Below are 19132 nucleotides of genomic sequence, written 5' to 3'. Positions count from 1 at the left end.
TGGCATATAGAAAAAAACAAAGAAGGCTCAGGGAGGCTCACTCGGTGTGTGGCACTGTCAGTAATATCTGCAAATAGAATCGCCCTCCCCCTGGAAAGCAGATGTGTTTTCCTAAATTAGAATGCTCGTTCTTCATCAACATTTTTCATTCCATGAAGTTTTGGAGTTTTAGAAGTGGAGCAAAACAGATCTTTTTTGCCAGGTTCTCTTATTTTTGCTATTATGCAAACAAGACACAAGACAGATGAGTTACAAATGAGGGGATATAAAAGTACAAAATGCAGGGGACAGCTGGAGATTTGGCTGCACATGGCAAGAGCTCTTTCAGGGTGAGACTGGGGGTATGGATAAGCATTACATTTCTAGAGGGAGAAATGCTGCTCTCCTGCTAGAAACTGGGAGGGTGCACTCATTCATGCACTTTCTCCTGCAGGAAAATGTTGGATCCAGGAGAAGGATCTTCCTCTTTTAACAATGAAGATGACACCTGCATGAGAGTTTCTCACCCAGGAGTGAACACCAGTAAACTTCCCCAGTTGTTGGCTCTTCCTGGGGACTAGAGGAGTCAAGCAGCTGCCATTCACCATGTCTTCCCCAGTCTGGAAATTTGCAGCACTAGAAACAAATATTCTGAGTAACTAGCACTTCTCCAGCTTCCCTGTGCAACATTACATGCTGACAGGGGACAACTGGTTTGGCCCACTATTGGTCTGATTTAGCCCACTATTGCTAACTGGCAATGACTGCTGCGTAGCCCTAATGGACTCCTCCTAATAGAGGTATATTCAGTCAGTGTGAAGGTACATTTTCAGGCTACAAAATTGCTTACAGGACCCCTACATTTTCTATACACTGGCCCTGGACCAATGATCAGAAAGAAAATATGTCAAATTCTGTCTTCTGTCTAAGCATTAAGAATTTGATACAAACCCTACTCAGTGGGAGCATCTACATGTGTGCTTCATATATAGTAGCCTATTTTACTGTGCATTAAAGCATCATGTAAAAACTGTGCCAATATGCTAATATACAGTAAAATAGGCTACTGCGCATTAAGTGTCACTAAAAAAGCATGCGCTTTGGCTATTGTGTAATAGGGCAGCCTAATGCACATTTATTTAGTACCTTATTTAGTAGTAAATTTAGTGCACATTAGGAAAAGCACATTAATGAACTTGTAGATGCACCCAGTGTGAGTTTAACTTTAGCTCAAGTCCAGGCATCCAGCCTTTCAGAGGTAGTCAGGGGTGATTTGTGATAGTCTACAAGACCATTCCTGCTATTTTTGTTCAGGTAGTTGGATTTTAATTCTAAAAATAAGAACCCAAAGGTTGACTATTATAAGGTTGACGGATATACATAAGTGTTTCAGTCAAAGAAAGTGAAAGAAATCTTTCTGATCGTGTCTTTCAGGATTTTGCCGATTCCATTTATCAAATGGTTACACAGAAGTTCCAAGAGGTGACAGATAATTTCACGTCCATGCATGCACGCCACAAAACTCTTGCAGGAATTGTGATGACCAGAGGTAAGATGCCCTTTGATTTATTTTCCTGCACCATCTTTCATGACTAAGTAGGACATTATTTACCTGGTCCATGCTGAAAGCTCCCTTTACTGCTACATAGAAAAATATATAGTAATTTAGATAAAAGAGGCATTACATATTTAAGCTTCAAATTAAGCACACAAAAATTGTATTGACAATAGAAATACAGCTATTTTTATAAATATATGGTCCCTAGGTCTCTTTATTCACAGGAGGAAATGCAGATTGGCTGATTTATTTTTCCTAATAAGGGTTTCTTTTTTATTATCAGTGAGAAATATATTATTTATTTATTTTTTATTTTTATAGCCAGAGGCACTGAGTTTTGGTTCCAGAAGGTCACCAAATGTCTTACTTAGATTGACAAGTGAAAACAAATCTCAACCCATTTCTCTTCCACCCAAAGCAAATGCAGAAAACTTCAGGCTTTATTTTTACTCTCATCTGAAGTCAGGAAATACCGACCTGCAAGGAAAAATTTAAATAATCAGTTAACACCTAACTAAAGGATATTTTTTACTTGAGAACATATCATACAAAAACATTCAGTGGGTGAAAAAAGGAAAATATTGAATACATGCTGTTTCTCGTTTTGTTTATGTTGAAATTATTATCTCATTTCTGGTTGCCTTATGGTATTTATGAAACTGTCAACAGTGCAAATACTGCCATAAGCAGTATACTCACTCAGAAGTGTGAAATAGTGGATAGAGTTTAGAAGAGAAGAAATAACCTTTGGGAATAGAGGCATATATAATTCATCCAGGGTTTCCTAGCTGGCTCCTGCCAATAGTTAAATTATCCAGATTCATTAGGGACCACTGTCCATACCAACAGCATGAGGAGAGAAAATGGATTATCTACTGGTCTTTTTCACATCCTGAAGACTAACTTAATGGAAAATGAGTGAGGAATCAGCCTCAGAATCAGAGAAATTAGAAATATAGAAATTGGCCTACAATTGCTTTTTACCTTTTGTCAATGCAGGATTGTTCCTTACAACATATTTTCTACTACTTTGGTAGTAGTTGTTTGTTGTTTGTTATGGGTATTACTGTTGTAACTGGGAGTCCCCGTCATGAATGTTGTACTAAAAACTGTGCAGATAAAAAAACAGAAAGATGATCCCTATCCTAGGAAGCTTACAATTTAAGTATCAGAGATAGCGTCTGAACAATTATTCCCCCAGATCCTGGTGAACATCCCTTATAAACTTATAGGTGGCCAGCAGATCGCCGCTGAGCCTGCGCTTTTCCAGGCTGAAGAGTCCCATGACTCTGAGCCTCTCATCATAAGGTCTGTTTTCCTGACCTCTGATCATGCACGTGGCTCTCCTCTGCACTCTCTCAAGCTTCTCCACATCCTTTTTGAATTGTGGAGCCCAAAGTACTCCAACTGCGGCCTCACCAAGGCAGAGTACAATGGGAGAATGACGTCCTGGGATTTGCTTGAGAAGCATCTATGGATGCAAGCCAGCATTTTGCTCGCTTTACTAGCTGCAGCATCACATTGACGGCTCATGTTCACCTTGTGATCAATCATGACCCCCACATCCCTTTTGTCTGTAGTGCTAACCAGTGTAGCACTGCCGAGCCTATAAGCATGCTGCAGGTTTTTCCTCCCAAGGTGGAGAACCCTGCATTTTTCGGTATTAAACACCATCAGGTTCTCATCCACCCATTTCATGAGCCTGTCAAGATCTGCCTGGATCACCCTCCTGTCCTCAGGTGTGGGTGCTTTAGAGTTTGGTGTCGTCAGTGAACTTGGCCAGTCTGTTTCTGACACCAATGTCTACATCATTGATGAAGATGTTAAAAAGTATAGGTCTTAGGACAGAGCCTTGAGGGTCCCCACTTGTCACAGGACACCATGACAATTGATTTCCATCAACCACCACCCTCTGGGTCCAACCGCGGAGTCAATTCCCCATCCAGCGGATCGTGGTGAGGTAGAGGCCACAGTTAGCCAGTTTTGCCAAGAGGTGATCATGGGATACCAGATTGAAGGCTTTTTTAAAGTCAAGATATATGACATCAATCTCTTCCCCCTTGTCCAGGTGGTATGTCACCTGGTCTTAAAAGGAAATGAAATTGGTCAAGCGATTTCATATTTCTCCTTAGTCAACACTAAGCCACAATATGAATATACTTAGTTTATCCCCATGATTCAGTTCCTCCAGAGTCATCATCATTTCAACTGCCATTCTCTACATTACTCCAATATAAATTGACTTCAATTTGTTAACATCTTTCTAATCCTAAAATACTCAGAAACCAAACTCACTAGTATAGGTGTGATTGAGAGAGAATACTAAAATAGGAACTGCCTTATCTGGACATGTTTATCATAAAGATTTTGGTTTCTTCCAATATGGGCATGTCTATCAAAGTATGGGTAGGAAGGACCATTTGCCATTTGTGCCAGTACTTTCCATATTGTACGTAAAGATTCATGGTCCATTCAAGAGTTAGAAAAGACTGGTGAACAGGTCTTAAAGACTATCACATCAGATACATGAGTAAATGCAGATCTCTTATGTTATTAACATGACATCTGGCTGATGCACTGGCAGATTATCACAAAGCTAAGCAAATAATACATAAAAATAGCAATATAAATAGCTACATTACGGTCTTATTGAATTTCATGCTAGGTGCAACTAATGCACCCTCTCTTTCCTCTTGTTTCAATTTAATGTTGTACAGTGTGTAAACAGAACAATGCATATCTGTGTTGTTTTCAGACAAAACCTCTAAAAAAACCACAATTTTTTATAATGAGATTTTTGATGTTCAGATAGTGTGGTGACTTTCCAAGCAAAACAAAGGGTGGTAAATAGACTCTCCTTTTCTTTAATTCTCTCTTTTTTTAACGTTTGCCTTTTCGGTTCCCAAGGAAAGGCAAAGTGAGTTGCATTTGGACATTCTGACTGACTTATGTTTTAAGACTCAAGGCAAATTCCAGCATGGCAGAAAGGACAAAAAGAAAAAAAATGTAGAAAATAATGTTCCTGACTGTTTGCAAAATGTCAATGGCAATAAATTGCTGAACAGAAAACAGGACATTCTGACCCCTTGTTTTTGTTTTCATTGTGAAATATGATAAACAGTTGAAATCTTGAAATATATTCGTGGAACAGAAGTTTAAAATTTTTTTATTTGGAACATCAAGCTGGCCTTGTGAAACATTCTGTTTGCATAATGTGGAAATACTATATATCGTATCATAGGACATGGATTTTCAGACTTTTTGGATCAGTGTACCCCCAGCGGCTGGATGTGGAACAGTGTAGCCCTGGCAGCTGAACATGGAGTGAGCGGGGGTGGGGGGATGGGGGTGGCGCATGGCTGTGCAAGCTTCCCCCGCCCCCCATGTCCAGCTGAGTGGGTGCCACCTTCGCGGCAGTGCAGGATGGTGCATGGCAGCACTCCATCCCCACCCACCCATGTGTACCCCCTAGGGTCTTCTCCAGTACCCCCGGGGATACGCGTATCCCCAGTTGACAACCCCGTCATAGGACATGGCAGAAATGATGTCAGAAACGTAACTGTAAAATTGAGACAAAACATTTCAATATTATCAAAATGAAACATTTTCACATTTTTAGGGCCTGCTGCTGGTGAGAGAGGCAAAATAAATTGTTTCTGATTTTTTTCTGTCAGAAATGTTCTTGATATTTGCACATTAAATATTTTGTTTTGTTAAAATGAAATTAAATGGATTTTCTAATGGAGAATTGTACCATAAAACATTGTTCAACCAGTTCTACTGATAATATCCATAGAGATTTACAGAAAGTAGAGATGAAAGAGAGTCTTAGTGTTAGTTCATCAATCCTTTTTCCCTGCAAGATATTCTTAAGATATCAATAAGAATATTCACTAATGTAGCAGAGAATTACTGCAAGGGCTTGACCCCCACCTCACACCAGTTTTACACTGGTTACCTCTGCCAATATCTATACAGTTGTTGTAGAGACACTGGGTGTGTCTACATGAAATGCCTAATGCACAGTAGACTAATTCTACTGTGCATGAGCACACACCCAAAACCATGCTAATACAATATTTCACAGTTGTATTAGTCTACTGTGCATTAAGCACCACACAAAAAGCATGTGATCGTGCTAATGCACAGTACAGCAGCCTACTGGACATTTATTTAGTACTTAATTATACAAGTACTAAACTTAATATGTAGTAGACACTGCACACTAATCAACATGTAGACCTGCTTACTGAGACTGTAATCATGTCCTACACGGATTGTAGAGTTCAGTTTACTTGCAGTCTGAAAAATATGTATAAGGACGTTCAAGATAAAATTGTATCAAGTACATTAAATACATGTGTTTAATATTTGCTGTGCCTTTTTTCAGGGGGAGCACGTAGTATTCAATGCATATTCAAAGAAAGGTTGCTAAATTATCTGGAACTAATTTACATTCTGCTGTAGACAAGAGTTGTACAAAACATTGTCTAGAAACAGACTTGAACTGGCACATGAGATTGCAAACCCATCAGACTTTGGGGAATTGACACTTGCACCACATGTCAGGCTAATCTCCATAAAATGTATCTCACATATTGGGAATATTCACACTTGGATCTAGAAATTAGTTTTCATCTCAGGACCATCTCTCATCTTTATAATTAATATGAAACTCCTGGCAACCTGGCTGAAAGAGTGAGCCAGGTTCACCAACTTTTCTGTGACCCTTCAACTTTCAGCAACCATCCAATGTCTTCCAACCTTCTTGATGCCCTCTTGAGGTGGAATGGACCTGTCACTTTACCCCTGACTGTCCAGCCTTACAATACATCTAGGTCATGAAAGTTGTTTTGAAATTTGTTTTGGCTTCATGTAATCTTCCCCTTACACAGCAAATAGGGCAGAGAAGCAGTGCCCAGTTGAAGGTTTAGTTGAAAGAGAGTTAAAATGATAGGATAATCCAAAACTGGACCATTAGGGGAAGCTGTGTATCATGACTCCCCTCTTGTATTAGGATTATAGTGTTGTAGCCAGCAAGAAGCAAGGTTCGTTTGGTAACATCTTTTATTCAACTAACCATGCTGAGGAATGCCCAAGGAAAGACATTTTGTGTCTGGTAGATTGCCTAACATTTCTCCTTAATGCTGTATATAATTGGTTAAATAAAAGATACTTCTTCTTGCATATCCTCTCTTACAGAACACCAGCACTTCAGGAAATATAAAAAGGAGTAGAGACAGGAAAGAAAACAGAAAAAAAAGGGGTGATAATGCTGGTATCAGGAAATGACTATGTTTTCGAAATGATGAGGGGTGGAGATTGTTCCACTCTTTTGGTATCCCTCCACCTTGACAGTCAGAGAAGCCCAACCCAACAGGGTAGATCAGGGTTTGAAAGAAAAAAATGTGAAATTTGGAAGTTAAGTTGGCCCAAAGAAGTTAGTGTGTAGTGATATTTTCTTTCTTCTAGCACTGAAGTTCTGATCTGTTCCTCACGGGTGTACCCCAAAGGCTCAGGATACACCACAGGCATAATACCTCCTATTGTCACAGGGTTCCTTAAGCCGTTGTTTCTTAGGAAGAATTTCACCATTTTGAAAACTTCAACATTTTATTTTGAGCCTTGTGTTCTGGAGAACGAAGAAGAAAGCCTTGGGGGTCTGTAATGTTTGTGACAGAAGTAGTATTCACACTATTTATTCAACCACTGACGGCGTTTTCTGTTGCAGACATTTGACTGATACATGAATACATTTGCTCACCACCTAAAATAACTGGACATGGTAAATAATACCTGTCACTGTTCCAGAGATGATCTGTTATTGTTCAAGTCTTTTTTAAAAATTGCAAAATCGCTATGAAAAAGATGAAACTAGTATTTAAACACTATTTTCCCATTTGTATTTGATGAATCTTGACAGTTTAAATACTGTTAGAAACTTTTTGTCATTTTTATGTTAAAAATGAAACATTAAGAAAGTTCAGTCTTCTCAACAGGAGAGTAGAATTTATAAAAGAAGTTTATACATTGATTTCTTATTCCAGTTTCTCTCTTTCTCTCTCTGCCCTTCCCCCCCCCCCTTCCCTTTTTTCCCAGGGAAAGAGGTGGGGAGGGAGCCTGACAATTAGTTTGATGTTAAAAGCAACTGAGAAGTCTTTTCAGTTATCTTGTATGAAATAAAGATGAACTGGACAAAAGGGCCCTAAACAGCAATTTCATGCTGTGATAAAAGATGGGAAATCATCATCTGTATCTCGTGGAATTGATCTTAATAATTGCTAAGTGGAATAACAGAAAAAAAAGTTAACAATATGTCTCCATGGATCTTCCCAGTCATATTAAGATTCATAAAGCCTGACAACTAAGTACATTCAAGAATATTGATGGGCAATTGATTTCTGCTTCTTCGTTTGAGCAGAGAGGTTAGAAACCAGTAAAATATAGCAGGAGATTTATAACATATACAATATAAATCTGCAGGATCCCAGATCTGCTTCTTATCAAAACTAGCATAATCAAAACTGGTTAGCTAGCTGGGAATTTTTACAAACCCACAAACATTGTGCAAAGAAGGTGTTAGATACCGGGTAAAATTTTTTGAAAGTCATAAGTGAATTAAGTCCTATTTTTAGACATGATATAGACATTTAGGAGTATATGATTCTTTAACTTCTCAATAAATCTTAGACCTTTGAAATGGGAATAACCACCTAAGCTGCTTAGATATTTTTGAAAATCCTATTAGATTCCTGCCTGCATTTTTAGTTGCTTAAAATTGCTTTAAAAATCATTAAGCACTTCTAAAAATCCTACACTTATGCTTGTACATTCTTGAGTCCTATGGTAATATTGTTTCTAGAAATCTTTCATAGAGTGGTCTAGATTGAATTGGAAATCACATATGCTGATTGCTTTCTTAGAAATTGGTTTTCCTGTTGATATTACTCTGATCCTCCTCTTCTGTACTTTAATGGTAAATAAGTCCGACTTCTGTAACTGAATTTCTGACTCTCAGAGATGTGAATTTTACTACTCAAGACCTTCTGGGCAGAATGGGATACCTCCATTTGTGTTTTGGAATCCAGGCACATCTACACAAGACATTTACTGCACAGTCAACTAATTAAGAAACAATAAACATCTCATGTAAGCCCGTATTAGGGTGCACAACACTAATAAACTCTGCAGCAGGGTAGGACTTGTAAATACAAGTACTACCTTGTGGTGGAATTTTTCCATGCACAGCAGCGCACATGTCTCAACTGACTCAACTGGCTGGGGCACGAGGGCGCTTCAGGGTGAGGATTGCCTGCTGGCTTGCCTCATGCTAAAGCATCCCCATGCCCCAGCCAGCCCCTCTGCAGCACATTGAGCCCGGTCAGAGCAGCCCCAGGCTAGCTGGCTGACCCCCAAGGTCCCCTGCCAGCTGAGGCTGCTTCGACCCACAACAGTGTGCTGTGGTCCAGGCGCAAATGCAGATGCATGCCCAGCAGCAATAAGCTAAAGAGCTTACTGCTATGCCTTAATAGGCACATGTAGACAAGCCCACTGGGATCAGTTTTGCTTAGACTTCACCCAACTGTTTTATAAAACCCAGGAGATGGATCGCTGCTGCTCACCTTTGATATAAGAACCCAGTTTCAGGGAGTGCATCTACATGTACAATTAATGCAAAGAAATAAACTCCAACACAGTTTGCACTGGAGTAAACTGCTCCCAGGCACAGCATCTACACTTTGAGCTGGAGCAGAGCAGTCCCTGGCTAGCAGGGAGCTCAGGAGGCCAGCCCTGGGCTCTGGGTGGCAGTTTCAGTGGCAGAGGGGCTGGCTGAAGCACGAGGGTGCTAAAGTGCACAGCTAGGCAGCAGGCATCCCCCACACTGTAGCACCCTCGAGCCCTTGTCACCGTCTACATGTGCATTTCAGTGCACTTAATGACTCTGTCGTAAGATAGTACTGTCCCTGACAATATTAGTTTATGGCAGAGTCAATTGATTTACTGTGCCCTAAAGCTGGTGCAGGTGTAGATAGTGATGCTTTACTGCAGAGCTAATTAGTCTACTCTCAGTAAAGCACACATGTAGATTCACCCAAGGTTAGAGAGTTCACCCATCAAGTGCAGGGTGGGAGGCTTTCTCCACCTCTCCTGCTGATCTTGTGTCACTGTGCAGAAAAGAAGTCGAGATTCATTGGGCCAGGGAGGGTGAAAGACAGAGAATGTGTTAGTGGTTTAGGGCCCTCCCTTATGGGGAAGTGGAGCCCTGGGTATGGATTCCAAGCCTGTTCATACATTTTATCGAATCACCATTTATTGTAAATCTGGGGGAGTCCAGGTGTCCAAACTCAATACTTTAATATTCCAAATGCTAAGCAAATACAAATGGAGGCTCTAAAGCAGCAAATAGATTTTAAAACAAATGATAAGAAAATCAGTTCCTCCTGCAGCCAGCAAATGGTACGTGAGTGCAGGATTCCACCTCCCCCGCTACAATTAAGGATGATTATCCTACCAGTATACAAATTAGTGCAAGAATGTAATGTTGTTTTCTGCTGTGTAAGAGAAGCACTGATTTCTGAACTCAGGTCTTGGCAGAGAAAAATGCTTTTTAGCTCATCTTTAAAATTGGGTTTTGGCTATAAGTCTCTGCACGATCCATCCCTGAGGAGAAAAATGGTGTTCAGACTCACAGAACAAGACAGATGGCAAAGTTAATATCAACACTGTCAGTATTAACTTAGGGAAAGAATCCCCCTGGATTTGAGGAGGGGATGAAGTGTAGCAAACACAGGTCTGCCTCTTCCCCATAGATTTGTAACCCCATAGAAGGCCGGGCAGGTGGGGGAGCAACACTGCAGACACAGCATTGCCTCTCTCCTTACTTCCCAAGAGGAAAGCTGCTGAGATTTCATGCACTGAAGGGAAGAATGAAATGGACCATAGAAATTGGAACTGGAAACGACCACTAAGTCATCTAGTCCATTCCCCTGCAAGCACGAGATTGCTCCCTGTAGTACATTCTTGAGTGCTTCTTCCAGGCCAGATTTAAATGAATCAATTAGCAATGGGGCTTTCAGCACTACTCTTGGGAGACTACTCCAGGCTAATAGACCTCACTGTTAATAATTCTCTCCTGTTATTCAGCCTGTACTTTATTTTCCATGGTTTCATCCCCTCAATTTAGTTATAGCTCCTTGAACTGCCCTCACTGTGCCCCCTCTTTCCTCTGTGTATACACCCTTTGCACATTTGCTGAGCATTCTCCCGCTCCCTAAGTTGTCAATTGGCAGTGCTGCACGTATTTAATTATTTTAATCTCTTCTCCCATGTTACTCTCCTCTGCAGCCACTTAGTCAGCTTTGTGCCTGTTCTCTGATTTACCTCTGGTTTGCCAGCATCCCCCCATCCCTTTCTCCTTTTCACAGGGCTCCATTACCCTAAGCGAGCTGCTCCTGTTTATGCATGATACTTGGGAAATGACATGCACATCATCATGTGTGAAAATGTCTCTCTAGGACGCTCCTTTTTCAGACATCCACAGACCTGATCCAGCAGTTCAAAATGGGCTTATTTTGTATGAGGATTTTTCTTTCAAATTAATTGGATTTGAACAGATCGTTTCATGAAGAAATGTCCCTGGTAGCTAGGAATGTTTAATGTGTGTGGCTAGTTAAGGAGAGGAGTATCAATTCTCAGACATTAATAAACTGGCCATCTGTACTATTATGCTAGGATGAGAGTTCAGGATAGAAAGGAGATCTCTTTCATTTGCTGGCTGAGGCTCAGAGTGCCTCGGAGAAGAGTCTTCTCCAGCTAGTGGTCAGGGTAGTATTGATAAACTCCAGCTCTGCATGGCAGAAGAGAGGGCTACTTCAGAAGCTAAGAGTGGAAAAGAAGACAGGAAAATGTGAAGATCCCAGAGGGCTTTTCCCATCCCACCCCCAAAAGAATCATGATGAATAACCACTTTCAGTTAACTCCCACCAGTTAGAGAACAGTAAAAGAATTCACTTCCAACCCCAGCATTTCAGGTCTATATTCCTTCATGCACACAAAAATGCCATTATAATCATGGAAGGCAATTTGCTTCCCAATACTCAATGGCTGTATATTTTTCCTTTTTTCAGATGCATCCTCTTTCATCTAGTAATAACTCGATTAACCACATTTAGGGTTCCAACCCCTTCTTTGGCCTTTGCCCATAACAGATTTTTTTCTAAATGTCTTCCTGTTGCTGGCACTCCTACAATCCTGCCAGCGTACCCATGTTGACAGTCTACACACTCACTTAGGTCTAAGATTAAATTACTTGACCCTGTAAACCCCAGGTGGTCTACATGAAAAGACTCACTGGGCTAATCTACATGAGATGCTTTATTCAAGATTAGAGCAAATTACCATGCAGTAAACAGCAACATCTACATGTGCAGATGCTTACTTTGCAATAATTTGCCCTAATCATGAGTAAATTTGCTGCCTGTAATTACAAGTAGCAAATTTACTCATGATCAGTTACTGCACTACAGGACACACGTAGATAGCTGGCCAGAAGCAAACTTGCAGCCTGGAGGTGGCTGGGGACTGTCCTGTTTTGGGCAGTCCATAGCCAGATTCAGGCTGCACTTGCAGACTTCCCCGTGCAGTCCAGGGCTGGCCGGGAACTGTTCTGGTCAGAGGCAGGTCCCAGCCCTATGCCCCAGTGGGGTGATCAAGGCTCAGGGCTTGGAAAGAGCTGCAGGGGAGGGCAGGTCCCAGCCCCCTGCTCTGATCTGTCGCTGGGGCAGCTAGCAGTGAGCCCTTGGCTGAGTGGCGGATAAGGGCAGGGAGCTGGGACCTGCCCCTCCCCTGCAGCTCTTTCCAAACCCCCTGCCCCACACTGGGAAGCCAAGGCCAGGAGCTCCCTACTGCTGGGGCAGGAGGACATTGTCCTGGCCCAGGGTCCAGTGGCAGAGCCTGCTCCAGCAGCAGGCAGCTCCCAGAGGTAGGGAGCAATCTCCAGCCCCGACCAGAAGACAGCTGTCTTCTGGCTCCATGCTCCCTGCCAGCCCCTGGACCAGCGCCCAGGGGGAGCCTGGCTGCTGCAGAGGGCTGGTTAGGGCTGGAGAGGGTGGGAGCAAACTGCTACCAAGAGCAGCAAATCTGCTCCCACATCCTCACATATGTAGACATCTGCCCGGGGTGGGTTTACTCTAGAGTAAACCTACCCCACAGCATTTGCACGTGTAGATACAATCACTGTCACCACCAGAGCCAACGCAGAAATGGTGAAAACAGTGGTGCGGATTTTGGGGAGAAATGCTAGACAGTCTTTTTTGCTTGTGCCCTTTCAAATAACAAGAGGGACACAGACACATAATTGCCTGCAGCTATCTCTTGTCTTAACAGGGACCATCTTTTTGTTCTGTGTTTTTACAGAGCCCAGAACAATGGGGACTTTAGTCTAGGATTGGTACTCCTTGACATAGTAACAATAATAATAAAAACAACAAAGCAGGCATGACTTCGCTGTTCATGACTTGCCATGTTATGTGCATGTCTGGAACCTGGGACAAATTAGCAACAGCAGCAGCTATTATAAGAACAGCCTCTTCAGTAGTAGTTTTGGGGTGCACAAAACGTGATCACCATAACTTATGTCTGTTTTGACATGGCTTTTGTATATTGAACCTTTAAACAGAAAGAAGTTCTCCTTCTGTGCAGTAGAAACAGCCGCTCTTTTGTGTCCAGCTGCTGCTTTCTACATAAACCTCCACACAAGCCCCAGTCCTTCAATTTGATTCATTCAAGCAGTTTCTTGTGCTCTTGCAGCACCTCACTGACATTGCCGGGACTTTTAGGAGCCAGAAATCTGTCTGCATGGATCAGAATCCAGGATCAGGCCCACATTTGCTCTCCCACAGAGGCTTTCCAGCACATTTGCCCTTTCTTGCTACTTATAAAATGAGGTCATTCCAGCAGGTAATATATGGTTGCTATGGAAAACACTTAACAGAAAGGAATACAAGATTAATCAGGTGCCATGTTCAGGAAAGCTTCAGGGCATTTTCATACCCTAAATAAGCTAGAAATGGAGCCCTGAACCTATTCCACAATGGGTAGAGAGTGGGGGAAAAAATCAGCGTGATCAGAGCTCCATTAAGCTGCTTTGAAAATTATTCCAAATACACGTTTGCTGATAACAATAGAGAATCCCTTTGATTGATTTGTTAAAAAATAGCAAAGAAAGAACACAAAATTATCACTTAGCAGAGAGAGATGCAGCATCATTTAAAATAACATGAAATTGTACTCCATTAATTATTCACAAGGGCTGGAGTTACACTATCATTATTTCTGGCTTTGCTTTTTAGTGAACAGTAGCTTGTGTCAGTTGTCTTCAACCTAATAAAAGGTGTTTTAAAAAAAAAATTAATCAAGCCCAATTTGTCTGATTCTTTTTTCTTTCTTTTTTGTTTTTGTTTTTTTTTCCCTTTTAAGACAAATAAGTTCCTAATACAGTGAGCTCTCTTTACAGTATGAAAAAGATGCATTTCATTAGTCCCAGCAAAGCTTAAAATATGCACTGAAAAATGCTTATACAATAAAATTTCTTTATTAATTGTGTCAAATGTTAGGAAACCGGAGAGCAGGCCTGGTTCAGTCCTGCTGTTAGTGGATACAATGCCATTGACTTCAGTCACAATCAAGCCTTCCGAATGTTAAACAAATACCTGATGAGTAGGCATCGCCTCTCTCTGGGGATCTAATCTGGTGTAAGGCAACATAGCTGCCTTGCTTGCAAGGTCTCTTGACTGTCAAAGTCAGTGACCAAGTGACTTTCAGTTTTCTTCTTAAGCATTGCTTTCAGGAACCCAAATTCTTTATTGTGGAAACTGGATACATGTGACATTCCATGTGTGACAGCACATTAAAACAGTGTAACATGAAGTCAATTTACTGCGCCAATAATTTAGCCCACTGGTTTTGCTGATGGAGCTATCTCAGGCAGCATTCATGAACAGACACATCTTCCATTTCCTGTAGTGAGTTTCTTAAAACTATGCATGTAATCTGTGAACCACATCCCCACACTTGGCTCCTACTATAGACCTACTTTTACATAGCTCCTTGTTTAATGTCTCCACCTACTCTTGTAACATCCTTAAGTAACATTCAGGCTGCTATAACAGCTGCATGTTGTCTGACAAGTCTCAGAACATTTAGGGCATGTACACAAAATTATCATGTCAGAAAGGGTTTCCTAACTCCCAAACGAGAAGCTGTGGACATAAATTAGCTAAATAACGTATCTGCCTCCAGTACTGCAGATATGGTTGCAGTGCTTCCAGTGTAGGAGGTAAGACATGTGGAGCTATGTCGCATGTCTGAGCATGTCATTTCCTGGCACAAAAGGTCTGAAAGATAAAGACACCCGTTATGTTCTACATACAGACTTCCTAGAGGCCATGTCTACACATGCATCTAATTGCACATGTAGACTAATTAGCTGTCTACATGTTTCATAGTTTCTAGGGTTGGAAGGGACCTGAGCAGATCATCGAGTCCGACCTCCTGCCATGGCAGGAAAGAGTACTGGGGTCAAACCCAGCAAGGTGTACATCTAGCCTCCTCTTAAAGACCCCCAGTGTAGGAGCCAGCACCACTTCTCTTGGAAGTTGGTTCCAGATCCTAGCCGCCCTGACCGTGAAGTAGCGTCTCCTGATATCTAGCCTAAACCTACCCTCTGCCAGCTTGTGACCTTTATTCCTGGTCACTCCTGGTGGTGCTCGGGGGAACAGGGACTCCCCCAATGCCTGCTGATCCCCCCTGACTAGTTTGTAACAGGCCGCTAGATCTTCCCTCAGCCTTCTCTTACCCCCTCGTCCAAGTCACTGATGAAGATGTTGAATAGTGCGGGCCTGAGGACCGAGCCCTGCGGGACCCCACTGCCCACATCCCTCCAAGTCGAAAATGGCCCATCCACCACCACTCTCTGGGTGTGGCCCTCCAGCCAGTTGGCGACCCATTTGACTGTGTGTCGACACCACAGTCCCCCAGTTTCTTAATGAGAACGGGGTGAGAGACAGTGTCAAAGGCCTTCCAAAAGTCCAGGAAGACTATGTCCACTGCTACTGTTCGATGCTATTAGGCCACAGTAAACTGGTTAACACCAGTATAAGATAGTATGTTGGAGACAATACTATCTTACAGTGGGGTAATTCACTGTGATGATATGCATGTGTAGACACTGACCACAGGTGTAAATTGTACCCGGTCAATCCAGCCAGCTGGGGGCCAGATGTCTGCCTGATGCCTAGCCACATGGCTCCACACTTTCAGCCCTCTTGAGCCCCATCCAGCCCCTCCGCCACCCGTTGCCGCCACCTGGACCCTGGGACTGATCCCCATGTCCCTGGCCTTGGCGTAAACTGCTCTGCCCTGGCTCAAATTGCAGCTTTCCCAGGCATGTGTAGACACTGTGCCCAGGAGTCATTTACTCCAGCTCAAACTGCTCCATAGTTTATTGTTTCAAATTAACTGCACGTGTAGATGCACCGAGTCAGCTATTTTTGTGTGAACCTCAGCTGTCATAGTTCAAAAGAGTAAGTTCTAGCTCTATTAATTTTGAAAAAAAATAGAAACTGTAAATCCTGAAAGTTCAATCTTCAGAAAGCCAGTAAAAAAGATGCCAAATGTATTAATATTAAAATCTCATGGATTTTTTTAAAATAATCTCATGGTTTAGGGGTCCTGAGTCATGATATTTAAGATTTGGGTTGGCAGTAGTAAGCATGAGACATGATAAAACCTTCAGACATTCTACTTAATCTTAATAATAAGATTCCTATTCTTTTCCACAAAGTAGATAGGAGCAGGTCAGATAAGTTCTTGGGTGGGAGAGTTCTTGCAACCACCAGTGTGCTCTAAGAAGCTGGAGTAGCGAGTCAAGAGTCTGTTCTGACCTCAGTCCCCTGGAATGGTGTTGTTATCAGAAACAGAAAAATGATCGCCTTGGCTACTTTTGGCTACTTTTACTTCAAGAGCAGTTTACTAACAGCAGTGGAATAGCTGCATTCCACCTAAGATAATTACTTTCTGGTTACATACACCTGCTCCATAGTTTCAAATGGATACAGTATACTACTTCACTTTCTGTACTTTTGTATAGTGTCTCTGTTCGTTATAAAGGGTAATTGGGTTCCATTTTAAAGAACCGTGTGTCTTTCAGTGGTGGGTGAAGTGACCCCAATATATCCCTCACCAACCCCACAGGGATCTTTTGATGTTTTTAAAGCCTACTGAGCTCCTCAGATGTGGAGTACTAGATAAGGGCAAAAAATTAACTTAGTATTCTTAGTTTGAAAAAATCAGCCCATCCAACTCATGCCACATATATTTTACCTATGTATGTGCAATAAATATTATAGAAGCAAACATATTGTCTTCCCTATGGATACCATATGGTTTCTAAGATGCCATCAATTGATGTCAGGCCTCATAAAAAGCCAATGCCTGTAGGTCAGTGATTTTTCTGATTCTTGTATACACAGTAATAGCTCCAACATGGAAGCCATTTTTCAAAGTCAGACACAAAATGTCGAGAAGCTCATCTAAAGCTGGGTAGCAGAGCATCAGGAAGAGTTAGGGAAAGAAGAAGAGATCCAATACTATTTTCAAATTAAATTTATCAACAAATTGGAGAGAATTCAGAACTGGCAAACACAAAACATGTAGGGGATAGAAAAGCTGATTTACAACATGAGGGAAGATTAAAAGAATGAAGTTGGCATTTAGTGCTTCTGTCAAGGTTAAAACAAGCACACATACATGCTCAGTTCTGGGGAGAGATTCCCTTTAAATCCATATAGTGTAAGGTCTTACTTGGCAAGATGTAAATCAGTCAGCAGTCTCTTGGCCTCTTAGATTACAATATAACGTTAAAATATTGTACTGCATTGATCCACACCTAAGCAACGTGCTTTTCAGAAAGTCAGTCATAAGCAGCCAGAAAAGGATGTTCAAAGATAAAATTTAAAGGAGAAAGCTACAATGATTGACCCAATAATTTCTGTACCTGCCCCTGACGCCTTTCTACACACTGGTATTACACCACTGGTGAGTGTGTTGTAGATCCCATCTGTGCTCAATCTGTAGACTTGTGAATCTGCTACAGTTCTAGGTAGAAAGCAGCATTTCTTTAGGACGGCTGTAGCACCCTATGCCTTTAGTTCTACAAGTCCCTGCTCCATCTCTTGTGTGCTAGCCAATATGCCAGCTGTCCCATACATGAATTCCCAAGTAAAGACATGCTCATTTAACATAGTAAGTGGTTCCATAGTAGAAGTGTTCCTATCAACTTCAGTGGAGATCAAACCTAAACTATAAACATGCTAAAACTTACCGTTTGAGAGAAATGCATCTTTCCCTGACTGTATCAATGTGTGGTATCTCTCAGCAATTAATAACTTTACAAAGAAATTAGCTCTGATTCTGTACTTTTAACCTCCCATAAGAGTTTAGACACTGACTACAAAGTATGGGAGCCCTTTCTGGTTCTCATTCGTGTTCTGATAGACGAGGGCAAAATACTGGCCCTAGTGAAATCAGTGGCAAAATTCCCATTGACATCCAGAGGGTCATGGTTTCAGTGGCTGATTAGGACAGGTTATGGCATACCACAGCTTCCATGGCAGTTGTAGGTTTTCAGCCCTGTATAGGAAAGATCCATTATGTCACCACCTCATTGCATTGTGATCTGGCTTGTGTTTCATGAGTCCTTAGCAAATATATTCATCTAATAATTTGCTCTTCAGTTTTTGCATAAAATATTTTTAATAAAATATGTGGCCAATTCTTTTACCATTTCCCCAGTTGCCACTGGGAAAATAGTTTCAGCTAGTTTTCAGCCCATAGACTAATACAGTTCCCCTATTTCCTTTCCCTGTTCCATTTCCTCTTTAAACTGAAAACTATTAGGAACATCAAGGCAAATAATAGAAACCTAACTGTTGAAGCCTCTTAGAAATTGCTCACTGGTTACTTTTAACCAATGGTCTTCTGCAACACTATTTCATGCAAGACTCTGAAGAGAACTAATACTCAATGACCTCTGACAATTTATAGGTCAGGAGTTAGTTAAGGTGTAATAAATAAGAGAAGATCTTCTTGTTTTTCAAATGATCCAGTTCTAAGGTTACTGATGGATGTTATCTTCAAGGCAATATCAGGAAACTACAGCTAAATGAATATTGTTTTTGTTTTAAGTAACGATGTCTTCTAAGCCTGGTTCCCATCAGTGAGAATGTGAGCTGTATCAAGGACTATCTTTCTGTCTGGTGAAATGCTATCTGGATGGGTGTCTCAGAAAGCTGAGATGTAGAAACAGTGTTAGTGAAATATATTGTGAATGTTCATGTTGAAAAATATCACAGATTAATAAAAACCAATATTTTTGGTTCATTTTCCATGAACGATCATGGGACTCCTTTTTGGCAGATAGATCCTGCAGTTGCTCAAAAATGGACCCTAAAGAATTATTCTTCCACCAACCAAAGGCCTTCAAAATGCAGTGTACATCAGCCTTGCCTTTCTTCAAACCCTTCCTGCCCCCTCTCC

General features: G+C 41.5%; 1 protein-coding gene across 1 annotated transcript in view; it reads left to right on the top strand.

Moving 5' to 3' along the window:
• The window catches only part of ADARB2 (adenosine deaminase, RNA specific B2 (inactive)), a 218290-nt gene that overhangs the window by 103809 nt on the left and 95349 nt on the right, over positions 1-19132 (top strand). The window contains exon 3 of the mRNA XM_019508177.1: positions 1414-1528. Within this exon, the coding sequence (XP_019363722.1) occupies positions 1414-1528 (115 nt within the window). The remainder of the gene's footprint in view (positions 1-1413; positions 1529-19132) is intronic.

This window comes from Gavialis gangeticus, unplaced genomic scaffold (genome assembly GCF_001723915.1).
Source record: "Gavialis gangeticus isolate Ggan-Ray unplaced genomic scaffold, GavGan_comp1, whole genome shotgun sequence".
NCBI classification, from domain to species: domain Eukaryota; kingdom Metazoa; phylum Chordata; order Crocodylia; family Gavialidae; genus Gavialis; species Gavialis gangeticus.
This window is presented reverse-complemented; position numbering and strand designations above follow the sequence as displayed.